General features: G+C 38.8%; 2 protein-coding genes across 3 annotated transcripts; one reads left to right on the top strand and one right to left on the bottom strand.

Annotated features, from left to right (window-relative positions):
* Positions 1–710: 710 nt before the first annotated feature.
* Positions 711–5,821, bottom strand: leprotl1 (leptin receptor overlapping transcript like 1). 2 transcript variants are annotated; one of them, XM_036127758.1, is made up of 4 exons: positions 5,692–5,821; positions 5,163–5,238; positions 2,038–2,227; positions 711–1,829 (listed from the first exon to the last, which is right to left on the bottom strand). In XM_036127758.1, the coding sequence occupies exons 1-4, from the start codon at positions 5,705–5,707 to the stop codon at positions 1,713–1,715; spliced, it is 399 nt and encodes a 132-aa protein (XP_035983651.1). In that variant the 5' UTR covers positions 5,708–5,821; the 3' UTR covers positions 711–1,712. The 2 variants fall into 2 exon arrangements, with proteins under 2 accessions (XP_035983651.1, XP_021180518.2); XM_021324843.2 differs by having other exon boundaries at positions 2,038–2,224.
* Positions 5,822–9,220: 3,399 nt separating this feature from the next.
* On the top strand, positions 9,221–22,070 carry srp72 (signal recognition particle 72). Its single transcript, XM_012879204.3, has 19 exons — positions 9,221–9,365; positions 12,340–12,460; positions 12,649–12,769; positions 13,297–13,440; positions 14,694–14,805; positions 14,899–14,930; positions 15,836–15,960; positions 16,098–16,155; positions 16,234–16,365; positions 16,457–16,585; positions 18,079–18,151; positions 18,302–18,366; positions 18,487–18,582; positions 19,135–19,238; positions 19,351–19,428; positions 19,739–19,876; positions 19,958–19,995; positions 20,076–20,235; positions 21,478–22,070. The coding sequence occupies exons 1-19, from the start codon at positions 9,266–9,268 to the stop codon at positions 21,659–21,661; spliced, it is 2,010 nt and encodes a 669-aa protein (XP_012734658.2). The 5' UTR covers positions 9,221–9,265; the 3' UTR covers positions 21,662–22,070.
* Positions 22,071–24,575: the final 2,505 nt, after the last annotated feature.

The following is a 24,575-nucleotide window of genomic DNA, read 5'->3' as shown; positions in this document are numbered from 1 at the left end:
CACGCTGAAAGCTTAGCGGCCGTCAGTGACCAACAGGGCCTGGTTATAAGCAGCTCTCCAACAACGCTGCTGTCCTGACGCTAATCCCACAATAACTGCTGGCTTCTTCAGGCTTTTCATGCGTTCTGGACATAACAGAGCAGAATTACCTCAGATACGGCGTAATCAGAGCAAATAGACTCTGAGCGAGACGGTAAGAGAGTCTGACGTTTGGGTACGTCCAAACCTGCTGTTCCATCTCCTGGTTTCACTTGTTAAAAAGCTTTAAATCTCGTGTATAATATGTTTGAGTCAGAAAATTTAACAACTTTGAAAGCAGGAAACATTAAGTCACAATTAAGTTTTCTGATGATTTTCTAAACAGATACACTTTTAAAATGCATCTTTCTGACACAAAACAGCCTTTTATGAGTCATGGCCCCCACAATATATCAATATATAAAGACCCTGTATCCATAATAGCACCGTCTGGTAGACAGTCCCTCTATGGCTGTAGACAGATAAGCTATTTTCTTGGAAAAAAAAAAAAGAAAACAGAGTTTTTAATGGGAATATGTTAACTGGAAATGTGGCCGCTTACAGGAAACACAGATAAAGGACGGAGAGAGCAATTTGGCTACAAAGCTCATCTGTGCAGGAAACGTGGGGTGAGCTCTGGGCAAGTTAACAGGTGGAGGTGACAGATTTCTCAGCACAAACAAAAAACTGTCTTTCTTTTTTTTTTTTTTTAATCTTCAGAATTAGAAAAAAATAAATGCAATCTCAGATTTCAGTGCAGCAACCAACCCTAGGCTGAGAGGAAAGGAGACAACACAGTATAAACCACGGCCAGGAGGGAGTTAACAGCCAGATCGCTGAGGCCACGGTGGTTATGTTTGTGGACAAGACGTTTATCGCAAAAGAAAATGCTTTTCTACAGTAATTTCTATATTCTGTCTCCTCTGTCAGTGCTAAATATCTGCTGTGTGCTTTTCCCTTTAAATCAACAACTACTATTTCCGAACAATCTTCCTGCATGTTCTCCCATGATAATTACACAAAGAATTTTTTTTTTTCCCTGGTGTCTGAGCCAAATGAAGGAGAGAACGACAGACCTACAAGGAAAAGGTCTTAAAAATTATGAGTTATGCCTTTTAAGCCAAATGTGATAGCTTCAAAAGATGCTGGTTGTTTGCCCGATTCCTGCCCCAACACGCTCAGGTTCATACCCAGTTTCAAACCTTAATGTGAGTCACTTTACATTTACAGAAGATGTAAAAAAAAATTAAATATTTAAGCAGAATGTCGCCCTTTAATACCACTGCCAAGTTGCCATGTTGGACTTTTTAAGTCAAGCAGTAGTTCAAGTGAACACAGTGTCGATGCACACATGGAGAAAACTCACAGAACAAAATTCAGAGAACAAAAGCTAAAACAAATAAAAAAAAATAAATAAAAATGATAATCAGAGTATAAGTTAGCATTTTCCATTGTTCTCGTGTCAGTTTGACATTTAAAAAAAAAAACAGTATTGCACTGGTTTGGTGTAAGTCTATGGATGGGTGGTCCTCATATAAATAACAACAACAACAACCAAACAGTAATACCATAATAATAATAATAATAATAATAATAATAATAATTGTAATGCTAATAAAAACAGTTCAGACTAAGGTACCCCCCTCACCCCACCCCTCCCCCCATCCCCCGCTGCTCTGCCTCATCAGGCCGTTTTACCACTGCTGCCAACTGAAGTCGTCGTTGGATCCGAAGACCAGGAAGAAGCCCAGGATGGTCCCGAAGATGACTACGTTACCTGTTAGCACGAGCGCACACGCCCCCCAGGCAATCTGTAAACCAGTGCAGTCACAATGTCGGTAAGCGACAATCTTCCATTAACAAAGCATCCAAAGAGACATTTCAGCTTTATCTCTGCAAACAAACAAAAAAACTCCTCTTCCAGCATAAAAGCGTCTGCCTCTCGTCTACAAGTCAGCCGTGATAAATACGCGGCCACAACCAAGACAAATTGTTTTTTTTAAAGTTGCCCTGACGTACCACTTGAGCTCTAGCGAAGACGATGGGCAGGCCGAAGGCAGAGATGACGATGCCCGTCGTGAGGAAGATGGCCAGCTCTTTGCAGGCGTTACTGGCAGAGTCTGTGTCATCAACCACCCGCCGCGAGATGCAGTAAGGGATGGGGGAGAGGACGTAGAAGAAGAGGAGGAACAAAGGCCAGTATTCACTGCTAGGACAAAACAAAAAAAACAGGAAGAGGGACAAATGAAGGAGACATAGGTTAGATACTCAGATACTGTGCAGGATGCACTGAAGTGACCTGAGAAAAGCCAGCAAGCCATCCAGCACTAGGCAAGGCAAGGCAAATTTATTTGTATAGCACAATTCAGTACAGAGACAATGCAAAGTGCTTTACATGATTAAAATACAGGAAAATAAAACAGAATATAAGCAGGAATAAAATGTAGAAACAAAAAAATGTCTAGGATTGAATTGACCATTATTGCTTAAGCCACCGTTTAAAACTAGCATATTTTTACTTCCTCAGCAAAGAACTGGTGTGTTTTTAAGTATATAAGAAAATCTTGTCCAGTTTCTTTTCATCCTACAGTCAGGTTTCTCCACATTTTGTCACATCACAACCAAAACATTTGATGTTTTTTTGTTAGAATGTTACTTGACAAACCAACACAAAGTTGTGCATAAGTATGAAGTGAAGGGAGAAGCATTCATGGTTCTCAAATTAGCTGACAAATAGAGGCATTATTAAATAAAGGCCTCTGAGGCCCTCACAGAACAGATGGATGTAAAACTCTGATAAACTCTGCTTACTTATAAGATGACTTCTGAAAAAAAGACTAAAGATTTAAGGGCTATGACTAGTTTTTAAAGTCACTTTTATAAAAAAACAAAAACAAAAAAAACAAGAGCTCCAGTCAAATAGCACTTTGTCTAACTATAACTTAGAATCAGATGCCAACTTCAATTTGCCATCCAACTGATATTAGGATCTTTAACGTGGTTTTGAACGGCATATCCTCTGGGCCTGGAGTCTTCCCTACTTCCGTACTGCTGTTAGCCGAACAGAGAATGGCTTTTTATTGTTATTCTTCCTCACAAACAGCAGACGGATTAAATTACCGGGCTGTGCCTTTATTGATGCCGTTGCACAGATCTGCAGCAAACGTTCTAGGCCAGGGCTGTCAAACTCATCTCTACACTGGGCCACTTTGGCATCATGAAGTCATTAAAAGGGCCGGTTGCACGTGTGTAGATGGTACTTCTGATTTCAGAATTTAATTTCAGTTCACGTAGAAATATAAAAAACATGCACAGTTACATAAAAGTAGCACTCTTAGGCCCAGTTTAAACAGTTTATCTGCAAAAAAAGTGGATTCTGCATCACTTTTTTCTCTTTTTGGACATTTCTGGGTTGTTTTAATGTGTTGTGGGAAAATGACATATAGCGGCCGGATGCTGCTACTACACAGTTTAAAAAAAAAAATCAAGATTTGCCCCAGGAGGCAGTTTTAGCCACTTTATACAGTTTAAAATTCGGCCCGCGGGCCGTGAGGTTCACACGTATGCTGTATGCAAAGAAAATCTTCTTTTTCCGGATGATGGTGATTTGAAAAAAGCCGTATTCTGTTTTTTTGGCTGTGCTGATGCAACCTCCAGGGTAGGGCCGGGCGATATGGACCAAAACTAATATCACAATATTTTTAGGCTGACTGCATCCCATATTTATCTGGATATGTTTTTCTTTTTATAAAGTAATTGTAAAAAAGTCAGTTTTGAATCAAAGCTTCATCCCAAATGTCTCATCGGCACCGTTTTAACAAACAGATGCAGATAACTGTAAGAAAAAAATTATCCTACAAGAATACATTAAAGAATAATTATAACGTAACATAGACCATCTCGATATAAACAATGGTCTCATCTTATACCTTTTTTTTTATAAAAATCTCCATATATTGCCCAGTCCTTCTCCAGGGTCCCTACACATTCATAATGGAAAAATTCATCCCATCATGCACAGCCAGCAAGGCAGCCGCTCTTCTTGACCTTCTATTGCGCTTTTATTTGCATCTGCCAGTATCTACTTTCCACTAGTAACTGTTTTGTTTTTCAATAAATGTACACCTTATTCCTAATATAATTACACAATAAAAATGAATTGTTGTTCCAACTCAAAACGCTAACTGTGCTGTTATTGGTCTATGCACAATAGATCATTAGCAACAATAAAAATCTAACAATAAACCACAAGATATTAGGCGTTTAAGATAGTTTTCTACATGCAGCTTTACTACAACAGTAGAATAAAATCCTGAAATGATGGCTTTTAGTTTCAGTGTGCCACCCTAAGAGTTTAAGTCGCCCCACCTGGACTCCCTCATATCAAACATTTCTGGAGGGGGCCACTGTGCTGTTATTGGTCTATGCATACTTAGCAACAATAAAAATCAAACAATAAACCACAAGATATTGGGCGTTTACATTAGTCTTTAAGATAGTTTTCTACATGCAGCTTTACAAAACAGCTTTTAGTTTCAGTGTGCCACCCTAAGAGTGTAAGTCGCCCCACCTGGACCCCCTCATATCAAACATTTCTGGAGGGGGCCACTGCAAAACATTCAGACAGTGGAACATAACCTGGAAATAAAAACATTTCTCAATCACACTAATTTTTTTCCCCAGACCTAGAGGAATCTGAAAACAGCTTTTCTCCGGGCTGCACAGGAACCCTGACCCACGGCATGCTGGTGTCACGGGATCTTACAGGGGCGGTTCTAGACAGGGACCAACAGGGGCCAGCGCCCCGTAGAACTGGTCCTGGCCCCTGTTATGGCCCCTTCTTACCACCATTTATGCAAAATATAACATATATACAATATAAACAATTAAATATTGACCTGTTTAGTTTTTTTTCACCCCAGTATTTTGTTCAGCGAGCTGTAGAATTGGTCCTGGCCCCTGTTATGGCCCCTTCTTACCACCAAGAAGGGGCCATAATATGCAAAATATAACATATATACAATATAAACAATTAATTATTGACCTGTTTAGATTTTTTCCACCCCAGTATGTTGTTATGTGCCCCCCCTCACACACACACTGACACCTGCACACAAACCGCGGTGGGTGCCGGTCGTACTCACTTGTATCCCGGTAGAGCACATCCCAGCATGAGGAACATGAGGCCGACGGCCCCTCCGAAGGAGAGGCTGATGAGAGCTGCAAGAGAGGCAGAGGTCAGACACTTTGTCACCGCAGCGGCACCCGGAGAAGCAGCCTGCATCGTCGTGTGAGGCTCCGGCTGCTTTCACGTGTTTTGTCGCCATCAGAAGCGGCTCGCTAACCGACAGCCGTTAATCCCGGGGCACCGGAATTAGCAACGACAGCGGCTCCCGGTGAAGGCGGGCTAACCCGGGGGCAATAATAGCGGCGCCGTTACATGTTCCGGCCGCATATTAACCGCGGGAGCCGAGAACGGGACGTTTAAATCACTGCGGGTGATTCAGCTAGATTCAGAGAGCGCTGCTAGCATCCGTTCACCGACCGTTAGCCGGACGGCTGCTGCTGCTGCTGCCGCTTCAAACGCATCACTTTTCTCCGGCGCGTTTTAAAACCGCCCCGTAATTCACATTTAGAGGAGCCTCCCTGGAAAACGAGGAGCGGGTTTTATACCTTTAATCCCGGCCATTTCTCCTGGACAAAAGCTCGACACACTGCCCCGACGGATGACAACAGTACCCCCCTCTTCTTCTCCTCCTTCTCCTCCTCTTCGGATGAAGAGCTACGAAGCTGCGGCATTCAAGTGCTACGGCTACAATCGGAATTATGCGTTTTCACGTAAAAAAAAAAAAAAAAGAAGAAAGAATAGAGTTGCTCTCTCTTTGTTTATTAACTGTAATACACGTGTATAATTATTCAGTTAATAGGGGTTAAGTCCATATTTACACTGATTGAAAACGAGCGAAACACACAAAACCATAAATGAAAAATATATTTAAAACACAAAACCACAATATAAATATAATCTTCACTGAATGCAAACATATCACAGAACCCACTATTAAAAAGAATTGATGATTCAACCAGTGCTTCCTTAGACTGGATGAGTAACAGGAAAAACGGAAATTATTCTGACTGCAGAATTGTCAAATGTTTCCATAAAAGTTGTGCTTTTAACTGCAACCGGGTGGTTGACCAATAACACAATTCTGACTGTCCCTCTGTCACATACCCTTAAAAATTCATAACTTCTAAGAATACATAAAAAAATGTTGTTCCTCAAGATAAAGCACAATAATACCAGAGTTGTTGGGGTTTTAATAAGATTTATTGTTACTATGAAATTCAACTCTATCAATCTTCTTAATGCAGGTTGCGCACTAATAATGAAATAAAAAATAAATAAATTCTGGCTTATACGTCAACCACCAAACCACCTACAGTTACTAATATTTGAATGGCCCTCCCTTATTATACAATTTATTACTAAATTATTTGCCACTTTGCCTTTTCAAATTCTTTTTCTGCATTGGGACTACAAATTTCAATGTGTGATTCTATGTGATGGGTCAAAACTAAGTAGCACGTAAATGTGAAGTGGAAAGGGGATAATACATGATTTAGAGTTTAAAAAAAATTAGCCTTTGTCCTCTGCCTCCTGAGTCAATACTTCATCTGAACATTAAAACTTCACAGTTCGTTTGTAGAGCAAAATTGCATGTCTGCTGTCTTAAAATAGATTTTTTCCCATGCCTATAAGTGGGCTAAACTGATCTTTTTGGCTCTTTAGGCAAGTTATTATTGTTATTATTAAGCAGTATCAATTTCACAAAGTGAAATCACAAGTTTTCCTTAAATGCTTTCTTTGTTGCAATTTTATAATACTTCAGCACTTCTCACTTAGAGTACCTTTGGAAGGCATCAAACTCTCTTCCATTTTTTTCTCATGTTATAAGGCGTCCAAAAACACACTATGCAGCTCAATCCATCTTCCCATCAACTCAAACCAAATGTCTTGTCCCTGCCGAAAAAGGGCTGTCCCACAGCATAATACTGAACCCCTTCCCAGTGTTTTACTTGGCAGGCAGTGGCTTCAGGGTGATGTGGTCACATCTAACCAGAGCACCTGCTTCTAAATGAGACGTTCTCAAACTTTTTAGTCTGCCACCCCAAAGAGAACAGTGCCACAGACTGCTGATTCCCTTTTGGGGGGTGGAATATTTTTGGGAGGAAGTTATGAGAATAGTGTCATAATATGAGATTAAAGTTGTAAAATTATGAGAACAAGGTAAGTAAGTAATTTTATAGGAACTCTTACAAAGAAGGGAGGACTTCCCCCTGCATTATAATGGGGAGAGTTGAGCGTCTTGTAAAGTTGTGCTTTGATATCGGTTTCAAAAATGAGAAAGTCAAGTTAAGTCAAGTTTGTTTGTATATAGGGTTGCCAACTCCTTGAAAAATAAATAAAGGACACTTCATGGCCAGATAGACTGTTTCACTCTACTGAAATGATAAATCTTTTTGTGTGTGTGTTTGTGAAATGATTTTGTAAACATTTGACTCAAACCTGAATTTAATTAGATACAGATTCATGTTTCTAAATATGGGACAGTTCCCTTTTTCAAGGTACAGTTGGTGGAAGCAAGGCGGTTAAGAGTGCTTTATATCATATAAAACATCTCAAACACATCGAAACGATCACCGATTGTGACACCAGTAACAAACATTAAATTGTATCAAGTAAAAACATCAATACACATCAAATACTTTGGTCAATCTTCCTGTTATTATGGGTCGAAAGCAATTGCAAACAGGTAGGTTCTCAGTCTTGATTTAAAGGAACTCAGTGTTTCGGCTGTTTTGCAGTTTTCTTGAAGTTTGTTCCAGATGTGTGGGGCATACGAACTAAATTCTGCTTCTCCATGTTTGGTTCTGTTTCTGGGTCTGCAGAGTAGACCAGAACCAGAAGATCTGAGTGGTCTGGAAGGTTGATACAGCAACAACTGGTCTTAAATGTATTTTGGAGCTGAGCCATTCAGTGATTTATAAACTAACAGAAGTATTTTAAAGTTTATTTTCTGAGCTACAGGGAACCAGTGGGAGTACTTCAAAACTTCAGATAAACAACAAAAAAAATACACTGTAGTAATGTGACAAAATGACTGAACAAATGCATTTATACCAAATGTTCTTCAAAATAACAAAATAAATAAGCATCAGACTAACAGCTACTTTACAGGTGACGTTGATTGTCTAATGTATCAGACTAATGTTGTTTGGGGCTTCATGTTTATGGAAGACCGACTCTGACATAACTCAAAAGAAATGTAGAAATATTTTTCCTCTTTTTAATAATCACCTCATTTATTTGTCATTATAATTGTCAAATTTATTTATTAATAACGTTTTTAAATATTTTTTTTCGGTGTATGTTTTAATTTTTTGTCTGCTTTATTTTTCCTCTCTATATTTTCACCCTATTTATTTATGTCTGTCCTTTTTACGTTGTCAAATTGGCTATCCATGTTATTATTTAGCTGAGACATTTAGCAACTTGATTAGAAAACAACAATGTGATTCCAGGCTTTATTATCTGTTATATGGATGCTCTGACGGAACATGTTTCAGTAACTTTTTAAAAAAGAAGTATAGGAAGTATAAGATGAGAGTATCGTTTATATTGAGATGGTCTCAAGTATAGAAAGGAGGAATACAACATCCAAAAATCTTAAAATATACACAGAAATAAGTACATTTAAAAACTAATTAATAAAGTTGACAATTATAATGAAAAATAAATAAATGAGGTGATTATCAAGAAGAAGAATGAACAAATTAGCTAATTAAAATAGATTTTACATGTCTGTGTTGTGCAATATAATTACTGCTCACATTTATTTATTTGCTGTATTTTTGTGCATTTATTTGATGCTTAGTTATTCATTGAGCATTTTTTTCTTTACTTACTTATTTCTGTATTTATTTTTGTCAGAGTCGGTCCTCCACATTATTTCCACATTCTGAAGAGCAAAGTCCCATTTCAATCGTTGGCCACGACAGTTTAAAATTAAAAATAGCAGAGAATGCAGATTCCTTTACTAAAATAAAACTGCATCAAATAATCAAGTCGGTGTTTTCTCCGTGCTTTAATGTATAAACGTAAATTTCGTTTTGTAAATCCTTCGCCTCTACCCCGGAAGTACAACATTCTACTTCCGCCTGACTGTTGGGTCCAGATTCAGCCAAGATGGCGAGCGGAGGGGTGGCTGTGGCTTCACTTTGGACCGAAGTGAACCGCTGTGGACAGAACGGGGACTACACCAGGGCTCTGAAGGCGCTCGCAAAAAGTAAGTGTCGAGGTCTGACAGGGCCGCCTTTAAAACCCTGGAAGCGGCGGTGGCGACGTTGGCGACGCCCCCAGCTCGGGAATCACTGCTACCTATTAGCATGTGGCTAAGCTAAAGCAGCCAACTCTGGAAAGAGAGGCATGGCTTTGCGTTACTAGTGGTTTTAAAACATCGGTGTGTTGAACGGGTGCAGCAGATGAGTAAAATGTGTAATATTTAATTTTAAAGCCGCTTTAGAGTTAAGTTTCGTAACTAAACTGCACCTGCGTGTTCTGATCAATGACGTGTCCCTAGCCTGACCTGCTGACCAGAGGGGTTGATGGACGCTGTATCTTCTTTAACTTTCTTTTGTTACCGTCAAACTGTTAAATCAAAGCCAGCTCCGTAAAACATAGACAGAATAGTGTCAAAAACAAACAAACAGAAAAAAACTGGAGCACAAAAATATTTGAGACTCTCCAACATCTCCTTCAGTGGTATGCATAGCAGATTGGTGTTCATACTGAGGTTGATTTTAATTTTTTTTTTTTTATTTATATTATACCACCTGAAGGGTTCTTGCTGTTAGTAGTGAGTTGTTTCTCTCCACTGTCACAATATGAATAATTTAATTTGTGAATTTATACAAAAATGTGATAATGAAGGTGTGAGAAGAAGAGCTGTGAGTAAGTGGAAACTGACCAGAAGTGGTTCTGCACCTTTTTGACCCGACAATCAGCATTTTCAGGTAAATAATCACAATTATGGAGCGCTTTACCACAGGATCAGAAGAACATCAACACTGTGAACATTAATAATCTGATTTAGAGACGTGTTTTCTTTGTGTCTTTTTATCTTTGCAGTTTGATTTAGACTTTTTTTTATACTTTTATTTGGGTCTTAATATTTGCAACTTTGAGTTTGAAGGCACGATTTTACATTAATTTGTTCTCCTGTATCAACAGCCTGACCAGGGACGGGGGCAGCAAATTACCGTTCTGCTGGAAGCTCTATGTACACTGCCTCAGTTGCTTATCAGTAACAATTTTTTAGTTGTACTGTCCCTGTTAAAGTAAATAAAATTAAATCAGAATGTTTGATCAGGGTGAGGGATTGAGGGAAAGTCGATAACTAGATGCAATTAGCTTAGCAGCCTTAGATATTAGTGTTTCAAACCAATCAACACAATAAGGTCAACTGACTTTAACGTACTGTCAGTTTAATCATATTAAACTGTTAATTACAGCTTAATCTGATAGGCTTCAGATTGAACTTTATGTAATGTGATCTAAATATGACTTTATTATTGGAATTAATTGGGCTGATTATATTGCTGCGCAGTATTGGGAGCTATATAATTGTCAAAATTGATAATGATTAATCAACATTATCCTGACTTTTCTATCTTGTTTATTTGTGGGCGTTAGCATTTTGAGCCACTTAAAAATACTTCTGCTTTTGGTATCGAGGGAAGTTAGAACCTATGTGGGCAAATAAGTGCATCTCAAAGTGGTTTTAATTGATTGTATGAAACTGCTTGTGATTTGGACCTGTTTGTAAGGCTTTTTGATGCTGGTGCAGCTGAATTACCCCTCTGCAGGAGAATAAAATATAGCTCTTTCTCAAAGTGAAAGGCATGATAATGTACAGGAGTGTTTCCCCTGCACAGCACAACCTAGTGTGCAGCAGCCTTTAATGTTTCTCCTAATCTAAGTCGGTGCTCCTTTACTCTCACCTCAGAGTCACGCGTCTTTTGCACGCAGTAAAACTCACTCTTCTGACAAGAGAGAGCGCACAGAGTCGCAACATATTTTTACCTGCCTTGGTGAACACAACTGCGTTTTGTAAACGCACCCAGTTTCTGTGGATAGCTGCACTAAAAGATGCCACAGAGTCGAGTAGCCGTCAAGTCTGTTCTGATGGGGGAACACGGGGAGTTAATTAAAACAGTAAATGCTTAAATAACCAACTAGTTACCCCCGACACCATTTGTATCGCTTGCGTCGGGAGCGCAGGATTCGATGGGATAAACGTGTCCTTTTCTGTTGTAGTGTGTTACAACAGAAATGGACCGTTTGCTTATTTCATGTGGCACCCCAATTAGTTCAATATACCAAGAACGTTTGCCTAAAGGCCCACTTGCATGTACAGGTATAGAAAGATTATTTATGTTTTTTTCTTTTATTTATGTTTCATTTATAATGATGTATTTTTATCATTTACCGTTTCTCGTAGAATTCTTTAAAGTGTTAGGGGGATTTTGGGACAGGGGCTAAAGCAACGTCATTTTCAGATGTCCTACAAAAATACCATTTGCTTTGTCGTAAAAGTCTGTCTGTTGGAGCAGATGGCTGCTTTATTCTTGGACAAAAACACATTTTTGTTGCTAGATGGACCCTGTTGATGGATCAGAAACAGATCCTAAATTTAAAAAAAATTAAATTAAATGAAGTAAGGCTCAAAAATATTCAAAATTCTGGCAGATCTAGATTTAAAGAGATTTTCACTCAGTCAAGAAGTAGGAAGTACTGCAGGTAGCTTTCAAAATATAACCATATATAAATATACAAGACAGAGACAGAAAGATGGCTGCTCATATAAAGCTGCATTCTGGGATATTAATGGAAGGTTAAGTGGCAGGAAATCAATTGCATGTCTGCTGTCAATATCTGTTTTTCTTTCTATTATTTTGCAGCATACAGAATGTCATATTAACATGTACTTAACAAATAGAGGTACTTTTTTGTCTAAATAGCTTCCATAAAGCAACCTGTATTTCTGTCTTCAGCCTGTTTTGTAGAGTTTGCTCATATGAGACTTACCAAATCTGCCCCAAAAATTAGATATCAGACTAATTATTGTACACATTTTAGCATTTTTATTCACACACACTACCAGTTATGAGATGATCTTACATCAACAGGAAACAGTTGGCAGCAGTAATCTGATTTATTGTTTATCGCCCTGCTTTTCTTTCTCTCTTGCTTCTTTGCAGTTTTGCAGGAGAACAGGGACGATGTGACGGCCCTTCAATGTAAAGTCGTTTGCCTCGTTCAGAATGGGAGCTTCAAGGAGGCGCTGAATGTCATGAACACCCACTCCAAAGTGCTCGGGAGGTAAACAAGCTATTAAAAGCTTCACGTTGCACAGTCTAAAGCACAACTATGATGCTTTGAAAAGGCCATCGTTTAGGAAAGAGGATGGCCTTAGATGAGAAAGCATATTAAAACAGAGATTTTCAAACTGTCTGTAGGTCGGAATCTCATGACACTGACTTAAAGAAATACGTGTATTTTGTTTTTAGTGAGGTTGTATTTGAGAAGGCATACTGCGAGTACCGGCTGAACAGAGTGGAAAGTTCCCTGAAGACCATTGAAAGTGCTCCTGACCAGACAGACAAGCTGAAGGAACTTTACGGTCAAGTGGTGAGGCTGTTTAATGACGCCGTTGGTGTTCATATGATCTGTGTTGCTGTCCATTACGCATCATTATAATGCCACATAATAGTGTTCTGGTTTAGCTTTCCACTGAATCTTAGTGATGTCATAATTCAGAGACAGAGAGTAAGCTTTTAATGTTCAGTGTGATGGCTCTTTCTGGTAAATTCTGGTTTCATTCTTCCTGTTTAGATGCTATTAGTCAAATTTATTTATGGAGCTCATTTTGCGTGAGCAGCAGATTAAAACAGCAATTCCAACTAAACATGAGCCAGAACGTAGAGATTAAAGCAGCATACACAACTAAGATCTCGTTAAATTGGGACGTGAACAACGTAAAGATAATCAAATAATGAGGATGAAAATATACAAAGCCAAATTAAGCCTGATTAAAGGATGGAGAAATTAAGCCAGACACTGTAGAAAGCTTTGTGGAAGAGATTTCCAGATGAAAAGAGGCATAATGACTAAAAGGCCGAGTATCTCCGCTGATCTGAACTCTTCTCCTCGTGTAGCTGTATAGACTGGAGCGCTACGACGAGTGCAAGAGCGTCTACACGGATCTGATCAGGAACTCTCAGGATGAGTACGAGGAGGAGAGGAAGACCAACCTCGCTGCCGTGGTGGCTGCCATGAGCCAATGGGAGAAGGCGCCCATGGTAACGCTCCAACACACACAACTGATCACAACTCCTCCTTTTGAAGTGTATTTCTGTTCACCTCGTAACGTATGGAGATAAACAATTAGCTACAGTTTTGATGAAAACGTATACCTTCTGTCATGCTCCATCTGAAGGAAAAGCTGAGTGCTAAATGTTCCTTAACTGAATCAGAAACGATTTCTATACCTCAATAAACCGGAGAGGTGTTCATATAGTGCTGAGATCGGCACTTTAAAGCTAGAGCCGGCTATTTTTCTGGAAGTTTCCTCAAGTCCCTTTTTAATAACTGAGCATACCTCGCTCTTCCTCTCTTCAGGGGGGATCACGTGAACAAAAATCTCCCTAATCCACTTTGGTCTTATTTCTTTCTACTGAGGCCTTTCTCTTCTTCTCATAAACATGAACGCGGTTCCCTTCTTGTGACTCTCAGCCACGTTGAAAGTCTACGGTGAGAGCAGCGGAGCGACAATGAACAGCTAACTGCTAACCTAGCCTCTAAGCTAACCGGATACATAAACACTAGACGTGTGCAGGTGATACCCCTGAAACTCGAGGCATGAGTTTATTATATACGTTATGTTAGAGCCATATAGACATTATGTTTTATTTTCTGCTGATTATCATAATTTAATTATGAGGAATGTATACCGTTAGTGTATTGATAGACATTTGGTTTTATTTTGTATTGTTTTCTATATTTGATATTTGATAGAGGCTCCTTTGATGTCCTGTTTAAGTAGCGAAAGGTGCACAGTTTTGTCTGTTTTAGGTGCGCATGCGCGGGCTACTGTAAAAAAAAAAAAGGCAATGGTGCAGGGCGAGGAGCTACAGTTTTTTGACCGTAAGATTCAAGTTTTGGTTTTTTACTTACCGTAATGTTGACAATCTTTTTTGCAAGTTCACGTCCTGCAAAAGTGGCAATGAAAAGGTGGTTAGCCACTGACACGTTATATTATAACGTCTCTGGGTGAGAGGAGGAACGAAACTCTGACAAATCCCTGCCCATCAGACCGAACGGCATGGATTGGTTAGTTTTTACAGGTCTGCATCTTTCACAGAGAATGATTCTTTTTTCTTTTTGGCCTCCCTTTTTGTGAATAATGTATTAACTACTTTCAGGATGGAAGGACCATTTTTCCCAGCATAACAAAAAGTGTTTCTGAACAAGATTATCAACTATAGCTTTAAACTACTTTCAATGTGTGTGTGACTTTATACATTTTTGATTGTTTGTCGTTCTCCTTTTGTAGGAGGATCTGGGTCTTCCTGAGTCGACATATGAGCTCTGTTACAACACTGCCTGCGCTCTGATTGGTCAAGGGCAGCTGACAGAGGCCTTCAATAAACTACGGCAAGCAGAAGGTCAGTCTGTTTAGAAGTACTCAGCTACTCATTTTACCCATTCATGTTTAAATGTTTGATATTAACAGGTTCATATTTTGCTGTTTTTGACAGAACTTTGCAGAGTCTCTTTGGCAGAAGATTCTGTAAGTCCTTCTTTTTGTCATTTATTTTGCTTATTACACGGTAAAACGTATTTGAGATGATAACAGCTATAAATGTGGTATTCTATAAATTTGTAATGTTGGAAATTATTAAGAAAATAACTAGAAAGAGCCTCATATCAGAACATTTACTCATGTCAGTCAACTCTGCGGTCACATCGGAGCCTCGGCAGGTTTAGTGTCCTCTTTAGTGAACACCTACGGTCAGACTGTATTCCCAGAGACATTCCAGTCTTTTCCCTCTTTGAGTCTTTTTTTTTTGCGTTTTTTTTTTTTTTTTTTTCATTGGATATTGGACGTTCTTAATTGTTTCACTGGGAGATGCCAATAGCCATTAGCCTCTTCCTTGTTTTATCCCCTGCTGCGCATGCTCAGTACGTACTTCCGTTAATAAACATGAAAGGCTTTATTTATGAACAAATTGAGCAAAAACAAAGCATAAAACACCAAACTAACAACTGATATGCCAGCAGGACGTGATGATATTTCAAAAAACTTTGTATGCAACCAGTGTGAGCTGCTGATGTATACATTAAAAAAAAGTCAAATAACGTTGCTATGCACCTTTAAAAGACTCTGGTTGTTGAAAACCTTTACAACCCATCTTATATGATGGGTTTTAAAACACAAGAGACTCCAGCTTTGGGTTTCTGCTCACACAGCTGTGGCGTGAGAAACTGTTGTTAATTTAGTGTGTATATAAAAAGATAATTTCAGAAAAATGATGATGTTGGTGACAATTCTGCGCCTGGTCTCGACTGACTGAGGTGACGGCTTCTTTTGACCCTTCTGCTGCAGAGCTATTTGATGACTTAAAATGAATTTTCATCCATTTACGGCGTAAAGATCATCAGATCAGATAACTATAATTTGTTTGTCTCTTTCAGGACGTGACCGAGGAAGACATCGAGTCAGAGCTGGCGGTCATCCATTCTCAGATGGCGTACATCATGCAGCTACAGGGCCGAACAGACGAGGCTTTGCAGCTCTACAACCAGGTCATCAAGCTCAAGTGAGTTCACGCAAGAGCAGACCCTGATACTGAAATTCAAGGTTTAAATTGCACTATTTATAGTGTCAAAACCTATTTTCTGATGTGCATTTTAACATTTCAAATGGTTGAAACACGGTGATCTGATCTGATTTCAGGCCCTCTGACGTTGGGCTTCTGGCTGTGACGGCGAACAACATCATCACGATCAATAAGGTACGCATAAAGCCCGCTGTCCTAAAGCGAAACCTCTTCAGCCAAGAACTCCGGCTAACACCCTTTCTGTTCTCTTAGGACCAAAACGTGTTCGACTCCAAGAAAAAGGTGAAGCTGACAAATGCAGAAGGAGTCGAATACAAGCTGGCGAAGAAGCAGCTGCAGGCCATCGAGATCAACAAAGCGCTGCTGGCCATGTACACTAACCAGGTAAGGAAGCGGGGGCTCTGATTTTTATTCACTTCTACGTTTTCTAAATCCGTTGTAATCCCGGTTGGCTCCGCTGTGTGAATGCAATCAGGCCGACCAGTGCAGGAAACTGGCGTCCAGTCTTCAGTCTCAGAATCCAGGCCACCCTCGACCGGTCCTCATCCAGGCAGCTCAGCTGTGCAGGGAGAAGCAGCACAGCAAAGCCGTGGAGCTCCTGCAGGTACACGTCCCACTCCTCCGTTTCTGACTCACGTCCTTCGCTTCTTGTCTGGAAGTCCAAGGACAGAACGATGCACCAGAAGTTCTGGACTCGCTGTGTTCTGGTTCGACTGAATCTAGAGGATTTGACACATAAAATGCATCTCGTTAAATTTGCAGATTATCGAAAAGTTTATTTTGTTTTGATTAATCAAAAAGGTGAACTCCAGGAAAGAGAATAAACGCTAAGCTAAACTTCCAGAGATTTTTTTTTACCAGTATAAAAAAAAAAATCAGTAGTTTTATTCGCTGTTACATTTCTTTTCTGGAAGTTAAAAGATATATATTTACTGTAAGTGCAGTTATGTGTGAAACATTGTTGGTTATAACACTGTATAAAAAATCTATTGTAATCATAATTTATTATGGAAGCAAAAAATTGAATCAATATGACCAAAAACCTTCTGAAGACTCAGAACTTGTTTATTACATTTTTGTTTTGTAATTATTGGAACATCTAAGCTTCAGGACAAAGAGTGATATATTTCAAACGCATATTACTATTCGTTTGATTATGACGGCTTAAAGCTAATAAAAACCTCATTCTGTTTCCAATAAAATTTTTACAAAAAGATTTTTAGTAGAATCATGAAGAAAACCACTGACTGGATAGTTTTCCAGTACACTGCAACCTTTCCAATCCAAAGAGACGTTTTAGTCCTCTAAACACGTTTAGAGATGCAAATGTCCTTTGACGTTTTGCCTAAAAGCCAACTTATTATTTGTGATAAATATCCACTATAGGAATTTCACTACTAATTTTTAAAGAACCACCATTTAATTTCTTTATCTAGGGTTTTTAAATAAAGAAAAACACCCAACTTTAACAAAAAGATTATGGATGCCTTGTATGAGATGTTGACATCACAGTAATGTAAATGCAATTATTTCATGGGGAAAAAAGTGTTAAAACCTGCATTTGTTGTTATATCTATACCTAAAAACGTTACTTGGATTTTGGTCATTTTTAACCAGTTATTTGGAGCCATTGTGGGCGTAATTATGCATTGACGTAATGATTCGTATGAAAAAAGCTCTGACCTATTATTGAGTCCTTATACAGACATATGATCTAGATGAAACACATTTCTGTATTCAGAATCATTTTTTTATAGTCATAATGTTACATTCACTCACTCTGATTTGTGGTTATCGACCAGAATGAATCCATTAAATATCACTTTGTCTGTAATGACTCTACACAAGAGGACTTTCTCATTTTTAATTGAAGTGTTGAAATGTACTTTTTGATCATATTCTCATTTATTGAGATGCACCAGCATGAGCCGCTCATCAAAGGAAGCCCCAGTTAATGTCATAAAGATAAAATAATGGAGTGGAAATATGAAGAAAATTGTAACAACTTCTCAATCTGTTTCAGCATTTCTTCTTGGAAATATCTCCTTTTGTGTGAGACATGCCGGTCATAAACATCCCTGTCTGTTTGTTTTGCAGCAATTCTCAGAGAAAAACCCAGAGAGTGCGTCTGGCATTAAACTAACAATGGCACAACTGTATCTAGTACAAGGTACTGACCCGCTGCCATGCTGCCATATTGGCTTATCTTTTGAATATATAAGGGTATTGTGTTGATTTGGCGTTATATTGTTGAACTGTAGAGATTAATAAATGCTGATAGCGACACAACAAACCCTGAAATGTTCGCCTTACTCTTCAGGTCACGTCACAAAAGCCTGTGATGTCCTCAGATCCATTGAAGAGTTCAAGCACAAAGCAGGAATGGTAAGAAAATCAAATATTGGCTCTTTTTGAGACTGTTGACAAACAGCAAGTGTTGTAAAATCCTAGTAGTTTTGTCTTTATTATTACTTGAAATATGTGTTAATGTTTTTTTTTTTTTAGGTTTCAGCTCTGGTAACCATGTACTCCCACGAAGAAGATATCGACAGTGCTATCGACGTTTTCAAACAGGCTATAGAGTATTATCAAGCTGAACAGGTTTGAGCTCTATATTATTTTCATATCAATAAAATGTTTTTCTTAGTTTGGCCTAAAAAGCTTCACAGGTTTAATGGCGGCTCAGAGATGTGTCCGCTTTCAGTTAACCTTATCACATAAACGATAAATCCTCACATTAAACAGCTGATAAGAAGGGAAAAAAATCCAACCTTAGCATGTTGCTTTTTAACCAGACTGTCGATGTTTCACTTGTTGGCTTTCATCAAACCATTTTAAACACACAAAATTAAAGCTTTTTATTTTAATCACGCTTTTTAAAGTTGTTTCTTGGAAGATTTAATTAGTAATCTGTGTAATCCACATCCTGTTTACCTTGGGAATAAATAAGGTTGCAAAAACGCTAATTTGTCTTGATGGGGTATTTGAAAAATTATTGGAAAATACGATTTTAAAAACTCGGAGCATTACGGTTGGTAGATATTTCATACTAGGATCATGTTTTGGTTTGGTATGTAGGTTTGCGGTAACGTGGACGGATTATATAAAACCCTCAGCAGACCAGAGTTTACTTCTTCTTCTTCTTCTCTGCAGCCCGGATCTGCTGCACATTTGGCTCTGGTGCGAGAAGCTGCAAACTTCAAACTGAAGCACGGACGGAAAAAAGAAGCCATCAGTGATCTGGAGCAGCTGTGGAAGTGAGTCACTGTCCTGCATTTGTGCATATTAGATGGTAGTCCTTTTCATACAACTGTAATGATAATTTTTGTTGTAACAAAACTTCTTCTTTTTTTTTTCTTTTTAATGCAGACAAAACACGAACGATGTTCACACTCTGGCGCAACTGATCTCCGCTTATTCTCTGGTGGACACAAATAAAGCCAAATCGTATCCTTCTAAAACCATTTACTTTCTTTTAAATAGTACATATTAAGAATTCTGTGGTTTTTAGCTGCTGAAATGATCATTTATTTTTTTTTTTTTTTTTCTGACAGTAATTAAAGGATTTTAGTTGCATTTTCCACACATTTCTTTTCTGCTCAAGACAAAACAATTGAACTAATCTTAATGATGCTAAACCAAAGCATCATCAAACAATGACAAGTAATGTAGATTTAACTGGGAAACGTTGCTATTGAGCTTCAGAGAAAAGCACTGCAACACATATCTGTCCAGAGTCCTTAGCGTCTGTCTCCAGTCTCAGCAAGCACCTGCCGTCTGCCGACACCATGTCTTTCAATGTAGACGTGGACGAGCTGGAGCACTCGCCCGGCGCCACTTACGTCAGGAAAAAAGCCGGTAAAGTGGTCGGAGAAAACCTTCCCAAGGAGCCAGGGTAAATTTTCACATACCGCGCAAATCGGAGTGCGTAATCAGTAAAAACTGACTGGTTTACCATAATGTATTTTCTTTGCAGCCAAGGCGAGGTAAAAAAGAAGAGGAAGAAAAAGAAAGGTATGCCGATGCTCTGTCCCTGGTGCACTTTTTAAACGAAGACAAAGACAACTCACCGCGCGCCTTTTTTTCATTTTTAGGCAAACTGCCAAAGAACTACGACCCCAAAGCAACGCCGGACCCTGAGAGGTGGCTACCGATGAAGGAGCGCTCCTATTACAGAGGCAAGAAGAAGGGGAAGAAGAAGGAGCAAATAGGAAAAGGCACACAGGGAGCGACGGCAGGAGCTTCAGCAGAGCTGTGAGTGAACCTGTGTGTGAACGGGTACAGAAACTTGAGGGCTATTTATAAAAAAGGTTTTTAGGTTTTTTTTTTTGTCAGGTCCTAGAAAGAGATAAAAAGAAGCTTCTCTCAAAATGTTAATCTAACACAACATAATCTTTAAAGTTCTATAGCCACGTAATATAGCTTCTGGGTGTCGCCTCTACAGATGTTCATCATACATCAACATCGGGTATCTAAACCCTACTATATAGCCACATTACATGCGTATTAAAAGACCAAAAACTGTTTAATTATGAGAGAATAAGGTTTCATACACCAAGCCTCCATCTTGATAGTGTTTTGATGGTTCTTTTTGAGCCAAAAACTAATTTGCTCTCGGGCGCCATTAACAAATATAAGCAGGCGTGGCGACATCTAGTGGCAGTATCGCAGATAATTTATAAAATGGCATTAAATAACGCAGGACCGAGCCTGACCCTGACCTGCAATGCCTCACAGTAAAGCGGCAGCTCGGCGTGATCGAAGACCAACCGTTATTAATTAAATAAACCGATCCAACAGCAACTTTAAAAGCCTCATAGCAGAATATTTCCTCACATCTGAGCCTCGGCAGGTTTAGCGTCCGCTTCAGTGAACACCAACGGTCATACTGCGTTCCCAGCGACATTCCAGTCTTTTCCCTCTTTGAATCATATTTTTTTTTTGCACTTTTTTTCCACTGGATCTTGGACCTTTCTTCGTTGTTTCGCTGGGAGATGCTAATAGCCGTTAGCCGCTTCCTTGTTTTAACCCCTGCTGCGCAGTAAATAAACACAAAAGGCTTTATTTACTAACAAATTAAGCAAAAACAAAGCATAAAACACCAAAATAACAACTAAAACGCCAGCAGGACGTAATAATCTTTCATAAAAACTTTGTATGCAACCACAGGGAGCTACTGACATATAAAGTGCACCTTTATAAATGTGCGTATAGAAATATAAGTAACTGATGTACATTCAGATGCCTCTAAACAAAAGGGCTTAATTTAAGAGCCAGAATTTGTTCCTTTATTTCTGTACCTAGAACAGTGGTGGAGAAACTAACCACAAACTAAACATGTGGCATAAACTGCAACAGTTCGAACCCCGATCAGCACCTTAGATTACTGCATGAAGTTTTCAGAATGGATGCAGGTTTAAAACCTCTGAGAAGGCAGCATAATCAACCATCTCTCTGACATCTGTCTAACCACATCTGGGCTCTTTCCATTTTCAGGGATGCCAGTAAAACGGCCAGTAGCCCCCCGACGTCCCCGAGACCAGGGTCCGCCTCCGGCTCATCCACAGCCCCCAGCGGCAGCGGCGCGGTCCCACCTCGACAGCAGAAACCGTCGTCATCCGGGGCCACGCGCAAGAAGGCACCACAGAAGAAGAAGAAGGGAGGCAAAGGAGGCTGGTAGTGACGTTTGAGAGCAACTTCTGAGCAGCGGAGACATCTGGAGGATTTCATTTCAAGTTGTTACTTTTGTTTTACCCTCTTCTGGTTATTTATCCAGACGTGCAACCAAAATCAAGTCTTTGTTCTCTTGCAGCTGTATCTTATTTTTATGGTTCATGAAACTAAAGTGGATAATTAAAGGATACTCCGTCTGAAAACTGCTTTTTATTGTTTGGAAACAGTGTTTATGATTTTTATTTAGCTCAGTATAAGAATATTACAAACACAGCTGAACTCTATACTTGACTGTGCGATGGACGGTGTTATTTTTCTAACCCTGTATGAGAGTTGTACTGTATTTTACAGCTTCAGAAAAATTCAAAATGGACCTTAACTATGACTCTATGCTTAAATTAAATCCTTGAAATCATTTTTTTCCTGTTTAGATCATGTCCTCTTTATTTTCTCTGATTCAGCTGATTTTAATATCAGCTGTTTTTAGACCTGCCCTGTCTGGGAGCTCAAAGAGGCAGATTTATTTTTCCCACAAGCTGTGGTTTTTATTTCAGGGTGTCTGTTAGGATTTCACTCCCACTCTGTTTCTTCAAATATCCCTTAATTTCAGTCTGCTGCAGGGAAACATGTTTTTAAAACGAGCGTCGCTCTGAATAAGATTTGTCACGATTCACATGCATGTTTTAAAAAAAACTATTTTGGCCAAACATGCATCCCATTTTAAGTCTTAATAAATCTCTGATCGACAACTAGTCTCCTTTGTTTCCTGTAAGACTTTGTAGGCCAATAAGCCTGTTTGCTTTTGTTTGATTCTTTTTATTCTTTTCTTGAAACTAAACCAACGCCTACTAGTAAAGGTCTGAGTAATTCAGTCTGAACACAGACTGGCCGCGTGCCCCTGGAACAACAGAAACCAGAGGGAATAAATGGGGTTGAATCTGCAGCACTACAGATTTTACATTACACTATAGAGGTTTGTGGGATGAGAAAATACAGCGATGCCCTCACATATCATTCAGTCCCAAAACAGTACAGCTGGACCCATATCAAACTGGTCAATAAATTGTTCCTCCTCTGCTTGTAATGGGAATAATTTTACCCTCTGCTGGTTGTGGTGGACATCCAATCCCATCGATCTGCCCAAGAGATTTGTGGAGGTAACGTGTCCGTAACTGTAACCCAGATTATTTTCTGTTGCTTTAATTTCTTTTCCCTCCCCTTAATGCATCATACATACAATGAAATTGAATTTCTATGCAACCCAAGATTTGGAGACTCCATGAATGACAAGTGGGTTAGATTGAAGATCTGGTTGATGCAATTGGTCTTTGACGGTTCCTCCACATCTGGACATGGTTCTGCAAAGAATCTGGTTGCAGCAAATTTAGGAAACTTTGTTAGATCTATTTTCAATATTTTAGAGTAGCTATTTTTATAGCTATTTTTTTGTATATTTCTTTAAGACTAGAGCTGGAAAGTGTATTTGTTATTGAACTTTTTAAAACGCAGTTAAAGTCAGTATGGGTTATAAAGGCTGAGATGCTTTTTTTAAGTGAATTTATTTTGTTACACTGAAAACTACCCATGAAAACATTTTAAATACCTATCTGTTCATTTTCCAATGAGTGGTGTTATTTCGCTATAAACAAGAATACTCTGATGTGCAGTTGTTAAAGTTAAATTTTTGGTTATGCAACGTAAGTAATGCGTAACAGCCAAGGAAACCGCAGCATTTCTAAACCCTCAGATGCTGAAGCTGATGATGTTGAGAATTTATCAAGAAACTTACTTCTGCAGGCATAATATTATGAAATGCATCCTTAGTGTTGTAAATTGTGGTAAGAAAAGGTCAGTAGGAGAAATACGATTACAAGACTACAAGATTAAATCCCTGCTGTATCAATTTTTGCTCCAAATTATGAAAGCAGTACTTTTAAAATATCTTCACAGTATAGATAAACACAATGCAAAAATTAATCTGCATTTTTAGCCTCAAAACAAGCAAATGAACATCTAGGTGGAAAAAATCTAGAATCAATTATCAAGAATCTTTATTGTCATATTTTATGGACATTTTTGATGAGACAGAAACCGACTCAGGATGCCCTTTTCTTTAGCATTTCCATATACACATACATATTTACAGTAAATTCAGATTTTTTTTCTGCAGATCTGTCAGCCCCTCCGCTGCCTAGGCTTGGTTGACCTTTCTGGAACAGTAAAAATATTTCACCTCATCAGACTGATTAAAAAAAATAAACAGAGGATCATCCATCCCTTTGGAAACATGGCTTTGGTCGACCACTAAGAAGACAGTTCCTGGTTATCCTTTTTGCATGTGCTGGTTGTTGGTGCTGTTGCTTTAAGAAAAAAAAAATCTTCTGTTTTTGTTATAAGGGGATTCTTTGTTGCTTAATGCTGGAAGTATTACTACTGTAATGTTCCTGGTCTTTGTGTGCATGGTGTCACTGCTCTTTTCCGAACTCTACTAGAAGGTGTGGCTGAGCTGCAGCAGGAACTACACCTGTCTTGGGAGAAGCTGTGGTATCTAATAGACTGGGTGCTTTACGTATATCGGGAATATATTCAGGGATGTGGTAGACAAATCTGTCAGGATACCTGGATGCAGCTTGAACAAGAGCAATATACTCTCTGTCTTGACTTTTTGCCATACTCAAAAACTGTTAGTGAAGAAAATAATTATTTTCATAATTATTTTTTATTTGAATATCCAGTCATTGAATTAGAACATCCTTTTAGAATGTTTGTTAGTCTGACAATTAAAACCTTTTCAAAATAACCGTAATGCAGGTACCAACCTTCTCCTTAAACCCGATTTATTGTATTTCTTTTCCTGGTATGAAGTAATATTCTAATCTTAAATCTCATTTTTATTAGCTGTAAGCATAAACTCATGACAG

The sequence above is a fragment of the Fundulus heteroclitus genome, chromosome 23 (genome assembly GCF_011125445.2).
Source record: "Fundulus heteroclitus isolate FHET01 chromosome 23, MU-UCD_Fhet_4.1, whole genome shotgun sequence".
Lineage (NCBI taxonomy): Eukaryota > Metazoa > Chordata > Actinopteri > Cyprinodontiformes > Fundulidae > Fundulus > Fundulus heteroclitus.
This window is presented reverse-complemented; position numbering and strand designations above follow the sequence as displayed.